The 8,615-nt window shown below is 43.4% G+C and overlaps 1 protein-coding gene across 1 annotated transcript; it reads right to left on the bottom strand.

The window, feature by feature from the left end:
- Positions 1–1,808: 1,808 nt before the first annotated feature.
- Positions 1,809–2,942, bottom strand: LOC139455858 (chitin deacetylase 1-like). Its single transcript, XM_071237400.1, has one exon. It carries the CDS (start codon positions 2,940–2,942, stop codon positions 1,809–1,811), a length of 1,134 nt encoding a protein of 377 aa, XP_071093501.1.
- Positions 2,943–8,615: the final 5,673 nt, after the last annotated feature.

The following is an 8,615-nucleotide window of genomic DNA, read 5'->3' as shown; positions in this document are numbered from 1 at the left end:
CTATCCACATGATTGTTTAACAAGAGGGATGTCTTCAACTTTCCAATAGTCAACTTTCCCAAACGTCAACCGATATTAGTGCAGCACCAACCTTTGGTGTCTACATTTTACAACTTTTGAGATACAATAGATCATGATCTTTCTATGAAGATTTCAAAGGGAGTCATACGACTCTTAAAAGTTACAACATTGAGTGAGTGAGTATGGTTTTACGCCGCCTTTAGCAATATTCCAGCAATATCACGGCGGGGGACAACAGAAATGGGCTCCACACATTGTACCCATGTCGGGAATCGAACCCGGGTCTTCGGCGTGACGAGCGAACGCTTTAACCACTAGGCTACCCGACCGCCCATGTATACATGTGAAGGACATTTCCACATTTGACGCTTCAGATACAAACAGGTATATGAGTCGTACCATATGTTCCCGTGTTTGTTGACTTGGCATTGCATGTGTTTGTGACGCGACCCGACACTGGGGCAGGATACGCTCACCACACCCCGTATCATCACTATTTCATTGTAATTAATAAAATCACATGCACATGCTAAAGTCGATCGTACAATGGACATGCGTACATGTGAACACGCCCCATGTTTGCTTAATGAACTTTGATATAGCACACCTTTACAAAATAACTCCCGATGTTCCTTCTGAAGCCAACAGACGGGTTGCATGTTCAATATATCTAAGTGAGTGAGTGAGTTGGGTTTAACGCCGCTTTTAACAGTATTCCAGTCAAATCACGGCGTGTCAGCTTAATGTGGGAGGAAAGTCCGAAGTGATGCAGGTCTCAGAGGTTTAATACCACTTCGGTGAAACCCACGAGCAGGGAGACAGCTTATCAGCATATCAGTAATGGTTGAACAAACTGAATCAAACTTGTCATGGCTGCCACTTTGCCACAGGCTAGCCATCATTAAAAGCAACCTTAATTAACGCGTTTTTCGCCTGATGAGAAAAGTGACTATCAGGGTACAAACAAATGTATATTTATTTCCATCATAAGGAAATTATACAATTTGTGGGTTTGATGAAAAATATATTAAAAAATATCCTAATACAGTTGATGAGCACACGACGTGTGATAAAACTAAACGCACCAGTGTCAACACGGCAGGTGCATGTCAAGTTCCATAACTATCTTCTTTGATAGGCATTTAGAAGATGGAGTACTAAGTAAGGATAAGATTTATGGATGAAGAACTTCTTTATTGCAATTGAGAGCGACGATTCACTTGCTTGATAACGGTGTTATAACCTATACCGAAACGTCGCTCCTAATTGTAATAAAGAAGTTGTTCATCCATAAATCTTATCCTTATTCAGTAAATATCCTCCATCGAAAGAGTTTCTTGTTGAACAAAAAACGCCTGCTAAAGAATATGTTGTGAACATAGTTGTAAACAATGCTGTAAACATCACTGTCTGGAACGCCATGATTATCCCTGTCGTGAACACCATTGTGAACACTGCCAGGAACATCACTGTAAACACCGTCGTGAACACCATTGTGAAAACAACAATAAACATCATTGTGAACGCAACTGTGAACACTCTAAGGAACATCCCTGTAAACACCGATGTGTACACCATTATGAACACCGTCGTGAACCCTATTGTGAACACAACCATGAACATCTGTGTGAACAATGCCAGGAACATCACTGTGAACACAGCCATGAACACCGCTATAAACAAACACCACGATAAATACTACGGTGAACACCGCTGTGGACACCATGGTGAACAGTGCTATAAACATCGTAGCGAACACTGCCGTGAACACCCCTACCAGCAACAGATCACGCCCAAGCAGTGACAAATACATATCCAATCACAGAAACTCCAAGAACAGAAAGCACATTGAGGTTCACTGAAACCCCAACACCCAGAGCGCCGGGACACTTCCAGGGCTTAAAGTCATGAATGTCAGTCAGATTCGTCGGGTTCTGCATCCACTGGACTAACTGATGCATGGTGACAATATACACGTCGTTCAGGTCCAGAAGAGAAAGGATAAACCTATCCAAGGCAGAGTTATGGTAGTCGGTATTCAGCCATCCTGGCTTCATGTTCACGATAAAGGGAATCTTTTTACTCCGATAGAAGTTGTAAAAGTTCCTCCATAGAAGCTGAAAAGCATCCGATTCCGTCTCTGGCTTCACGATGCACCCACCTACCGTCATACAAGGGTATTTCTGCTTGTGGTCCAACAGCGCTATAACGGGGATCTCCCATAACGTGTAGTTATTGCTTGGGCATGGTTTTGTTTCACATGGCAACGGCCATCTGTGTTGTAGGGTTCCAGGCCATGTGATATCGTCCTCGAGGGACCTTCTCTGAACATATAGACTCGAGTCGTACTCAAACCCGTTTTGTTGCAGTATCTTGAACTGTATATCCCCCGTGGGTTGAATATGAGGGCTTCTCCATCCACGAATCTCGTTGAGCGGAATTCCCGCCTTTTCTGATAATCGTCGTCTGTTTTTTAGAATCTCTTCCAGCATTTCCTCCCTGTTGGCTTCCCTCCAGAACGATATAGGCAGCTTACCCGTCAAGCTGTTCCCAGCTATCTCGAGACCGTGTCGGTACAGGTCCCGTACCATGCTATGATTGGTGTATCTGTCTTTCGCGAACAGCGTGGCTCGGATCGGACACGAATTGGGATTTCTGTAAATCTTCGAAAAGAAATGCTTGTAATACCCGTAGCTGGCTTTGTTCACAGATCCGTCAAACGCAAAGACAACAATCTGAGGAATGTCCTCAGCCGCAAAGCCGCTCGGGGGAGCAGACGAGTTGAGACAGAAACACTGAGGCAGACGACAATTGGAACCCTGAACGCATGGTTCAGTACCAGACGTAGAACCGTGGCATGCTGCTATAAACATCCACAACAGACCCGTCTTGTAGAAAATGATCTTTAACTTCGACGACATTTTCACATCAACATGTAAAATTCGTCCTTTCTGACTCGTCAGTGTAACCCCTCTGTCAAACCCGCGCCCAAGACGTTAAACAGTCTGGGCGGTTTGTATATATTGCTACCGGTGCATCCGGAGATATGTTCAGGTGACGTGACCAAAGGGCGTTATTGATGTCATGAAATAATGCCTAGGGCTTGGTTCGTGTTCGTCGGCTCATCCTGTTCAGAGCTACACAATAGTCAGATGTAAGTGATTAATAAATCTGCTTGTTACTGTACGTAGATTCATTATAACGTTGCAATTACGTTAAAGGGACTGTAGGTTAATCGAAATTCACAGGTTTATTTACTTTCTGAGTGTGATGACACTCTATCCCTGATTTGATTTTAAATATGATTTTACACTTTAAATCAACGTGAGGCAGATCGCCAGAATCATAGCGTTGTCAACATGGGAAAGATTCACAGAGCCCCAGAGCCCCAGAGCGTTGTCAGTGTGAGAGGGACCGATATTGTCGAGTGGATTCATACGGATACAGTGAGTATAAGAGTGTTGTCAATGTGACAGGTCCTTGATTAAACAGTGTATTATATATTTATTCTTTCATGATAAATACCCTAGATAGGCATATGTCCCTTGACTGTATCAGTTCCTGTTTTCCTATAAGCACATGCTGCACTATAATTTTAAATTATCAAATTATTGTCGTGTAAGTGTTTCGTCACTGAAGCCAGTTAGGTCCTTACGGTCACATCTCAATCAACACCTTCTTCATCATCGTCGTCATCATCGTCATCAACACTACTATCATCATCACTCGTCTACCATCATCTACGCCATCGTCATCTTAATTGTCACAACCACTATCATCATCATCATCATCATCATCATCACGACCGCCCCAACATCATCATCATCAGCAGCAGCAGCAGCAGCAACAGCATTCCCCACCATCAACACCCATCATCATCATCATCATCATCATCATCACGACCGCCCCACCATCATCACAATCGTGATCACCATCACATCATCATAATCATCATCATCATAATCATCATCATCAGCAGCAGCAGCAGCCCCCACCATCACCACCCATCATAATCGTCGTCGTCACATCATCACCATCATAATCGTCGTCGTCACCATCATCACCCATCATCATCTAATGAAGCCGCTTGTCAACTTAACATGACCAAGTACAAGTGTACCAGTTCCTACATGCATGACGTCACTTATCGCCAACCCATCATCTTGGACATCCCGCCACTTGTCAACCTTCTCCTCAACAATACCCATTAATCTTCCCCGTTACAATCCCGTGCAGCAGTTACAACAAGCCACCTATTGGTTACTATCACTTAAACGATGGCATGTAAAATATCCCGGGGGTCTGTCATAAAGGTCAGCAAGTGCTACCCCCACCTCTCCCTCCCCCACCCCTCCCTTAACGAGCCCCTCCTTGGTGGAGACAGATCAGTCCGTACATCACTGGCTATGGCGAAACAAGACGTGCCTTGCAGGGAAAAGAAATTATGCAAAATACACGAGCTATACACTGTGCGTCCTCGGGCGAACAAGCAAGATATTCCTGTGTTTTTACAGCGCAGTGATATGCCCCGAGGGCAGGCTTCGTCCTCATATATAAAGGGGAACGCCCGGTATGCTCTCAACGTTATACATAACATGTAATGAGGAAACGACGGAAAGTTTTAATATTTGCATGAGGTACACGTACGTTTTCAACCTCAATATAACTTCTGTCAGAGGGATTCCTATTTTTCCAAATTATGATGAAAATACTAAAAATCATCGTAATTGTTATGATCGCATTAGCATTATTATCACTGTTATTCTTATTGCCGTTATCAATATTCTTAGTAGCAAAATTACCATTTGTAAATAGTGTTACTGCTGTTGTTAGTGGGATAATTATCCTAGTGTTATATTTATTATTTTCCTAATAATAATTCTATGACATTATTATTGTTGTTATTAGTATATGCAGATTATTATAATTAAATGCAGTTAAAGAGGGTTTGGGTGATCCTGGCACAGTCAGACTGCTTAGGCTCATCATCACCTCAGGGCCCTTGCCCCTTCTACCCGCAGCCCAGGCAGCGAATGGGACTTCTCCCAGAAAGCGCTGCCTAGTCAAACACACCCAGAACTTTTCGGAGAATGTGAAGACTCCCCAACACTGCAGCCTTCTGCATTACCCAGATTGTCAGAAGGGCTGTATTCCTGGTAGCAAACCCGGGTACTCTTCCAATGTCAGTCAACAGATTGGAAGGTATCAAACCTAAGGCGCCGAGAACAATGGGGAGTCGAACAACTCGATACTTGGGATGCAAGCGTGACATTTCGAAAGCTAGGTCCGCATATTTGCCATGTTTTGCCTGAATCTTGTCAATCACGCTAGCGTCGAAGGGACAGAACATTCTATGTATATTCTAATTTAGTAACTTCTGGTTTTGTATGACCCTAATTTGAATATTCGTGACCAACTCGTGTTATTCCGGGACAAGTCTTCTTGAAAGTTACGGAAAGGGGCGAGTGGTGACGAATGTAATTTGATAGATTACTTCGGGGCAAACGTATCAGATAAATATCACATCAGTGACGGGTATGAATTCTCATTGTCACGCCCTGGGGTCAGTTCTACAAAACGATCATGGCGCTGCGATTGTTGTGTTTATGTTATGCGTGAGAGTGACAGTCCTCTTGGCACTGTGATCGCGTTGTGGAATGGGATCCTGGTCTTTATATCGAATGTGGTGACGACAACCCTATGAATATAACATAATACTTTACAAGTTCAAACCTTTAGTTTAACCATGAAATATACGTCACTTACAAATTAGCAGTTTTACCCGCGAGTGAGTGAGTGAGTTGGGTTAAACGCCGTTTTTAACAGTACTCAAGTTTTATCACGGCGTGTCAGCTCAATGTGGGAGGAAAGCCCGAAGTGATGCAGGTCTCAGACGTTTACCACTTCGGTGAAACCCACGGGCACGGGTATCGTGCTGACAAACCTAGAAACATAATCGGGGCGAACCGGGATTCGAACCCACAATTATAGGTTTCTGGCGTGCCCAAGGGACGCAACTCTGCACAGCGAATCGCGGCGCTTTAGACGACTGGGCCACCCAAATGTGGATTAAGCTCACTTTAGCTTAATTCTTAACCACAATCTTAGCCACAGTCGGTCACATGGAATCGGAACGTTCTTTGTACGGGAAATTCAATTTTCAATTTTCTCATGAAAAATCAGTCAGGACTAATGCCGATTTTTAGTAATAGCCCACTGGGGTAGTATGCATGAGTTTAACATGAATGCCCCACTCAGACACTGTATACTGACTCCGAGCCGACCACTCCTTGTTTTAGCCCCTTAATGCCGTAACAACAAGTACCATCTTTTTACGTCTTTTGGTATGACGCTCGTCACGCCGGAGACCCGGGTTCGATTCCCGACATGGGTACAATGCTTGAAGCCCAATTCTGGTATCCCCCGCCGTGATATTGCTGGAATGTTGCTAAAAGCAGCATTAAACCATACTCACTCACTCACCTTAACGATGGCAGCGGACAATCACGTCATGCGCAAAAAAGAGCGTTGGCCGATCCTATCTATATTCATGAAAGGAAAGAACATAGAAATAAATACGCTGTTTGTCACAAAGGATACGATCACCAGGCGACTACGTAACTTGGCGACCCATGAATATCCGGGGTTGAATAGGTCTTCAGCAACCCATGCTTGCCGTAAAAGGCGACTATGCTTGTCCTAAGAGGTGACAAACGGGATCGGGTGGTCAGGCTTGCTGACTTGGGTGATGCATGTCATCGCACTGATGGATTGATGCTCATGGTGTCAATCACTGGATTGTCTGGTCCAGACTGGTTTATTTACAGACCTCTGTCGTATACCTGGAATATTGCTTAGTGCGGTGTTAAACAACAAACCAACAACAATTAAGTTGTCTTTTAGATATTTGTTTAAAGGACAGGACCCATATCAGAGCAACAAGGGGCGATTCGAAGCTTCTTTCAATTTGACGTGTTTCTAATCTACTTGCCAATTGCAGTTTGGATACCTACATTTTTTAGAAGTCATCTCGTAATACAAGGCAGATGACATTGTGACAGCCTGCCTTTAACAAAATCCCCAACGTATCACATATGTTTGTTTTGTACGCGATACCTTTTGCGAACTTTGTTTTCTGTATGTTAATTTACATTCGGTTTTATTCAAGGAATTGTAATTTGAATAAATCACAACACGATATGTAACTTGAAAAAATACTAAGCTTATGAAGGATGGGTACTATTATCCACCAATGGGTGCGCCGCACGCAGCCGGAAGTGACGTATTGTGTTGTTGTGACAATGCTATAATTCAACAAGTAAATATGTTCACAGTTGTTTTATAACCCTGGTAATATATTGCATCTGTTTTATCCTTTTGACTTAATATCTTTTTTGTGTGTATGATATATCGCTCATTTCTTTGTACATATTAAATGGCTGCAGTAACCAGGCTCTGCGATCTGATGGCCAGATCGAGTCTAGGTTTAGACGTTGTGATTAGATCAATGCGTGAAGATAAGAGGTGAGGTGAGGTGAAATGGGGTTTAACGTCGCGTCCAAGACTATTGCACTTATATAGCGACGTGCATGTACGTGTGTGTGTTTGTGTGGCTGCTTGTACTGGTCCGGACTGATGCCGATTTATAGTGCTAGCTCACTGAGATACCATGCCGCAGTCTAACATGAATATCCCATTTAGACACAGTATATTGACTCCGAGCCGACCAGTCCTTTTTTTAGCCCCTTAATGCCGTGCGCCAGGCAGGGTAACAACAAGTACCATCTTTTAACGTCTTTTGGTATGACGCGGCCAGGGATCGTACCCCGAACCTTCCGCTCTCCGGGCGGACGCTCTACCACTGGACCACTGAGGCGGTCGGTGAAGATAAGACGTTGTCTCTGTATAATTAGAGTTATGGTTAATCGTTAGAGTAACCTGCTGGGCTACAGAAAGTATACGCCCATGTTTTATGGTGGCTATAAACGAAACAAAATGGTAATTCAATTGTGATATATTTGATACGGGTATCATAGTTTTGTTTTGGACCTAAGTTTGCAGTGTTTCAGCCTAGTATCGTTTTGATAACGTTTGTTTGGGGGTCAAGTGCAATTTTCAAGTGTATTTTGTATAAATACGTTATGAAAAGAAGCGTCAGTAAAATATGTTATATTTCTCCTCTGAAAGTAAGTTCACGCCGTTTCATTAATACATCTCTGGGGCTTACAAAGAACGGTCTTCACACATTGTAAGGCCACATACGTTATGAAAGAATGTCCGTAGAATACGTAACTATATTCCTGCTAAGAGTGAGCGAGGATGGTGAATATAAGCTTCACACAGTTGGGAATTGGCTGTGCAGAGTTGCGTCCCTTAAGCCTGCAGCTTCCGGTTCGCCCTTGATTGTGATTACCAGCCTTGGCTTGTCAGGACCAAATCCCCATTATAGGTTTCATCGAAGACATGAGCGTCTACTGGCATCGCTTTGTCGCACAATAGCTTTACACGTTGCAAATACTGTGAACCACATTGCGAATATTTAATAAATCGGCCAACTCGATGATATCATTTGGAAGTGCTGAATGTGACCCATT

This window comes from Haliotis cracherodii, unplaced genomic scaffold (genome assembly GCF_022045235.1).
Source record: "Haliotis cracherodii isolate W230 unplaced genomic scaffold, xgHalCrac1.p SCAF_11, whole genome shotgun sequence".
Taxonomy (NCBI): Eukaryota; Metazoa; Mollusca; class Gastropoda; order Lepetellida; family Haliotidae; genus Haliotis; species Haliotis cracherodii.
The sequence above is the reverse complement of the archived record's forward strand: the minus strand, read 5'-3'. Positions and strand labels throughout refer to the sequence as shown.

Excerpts from the sequence above, each read along its gene's own strand:
- LOC139455858 (XM_071237400.1), bottom strand. The coding sequence starts at position 2,942 with ATGTCGTCGAAGTTAAAGATCATTTTCTACAAGACGGGTCTGTTGTGG.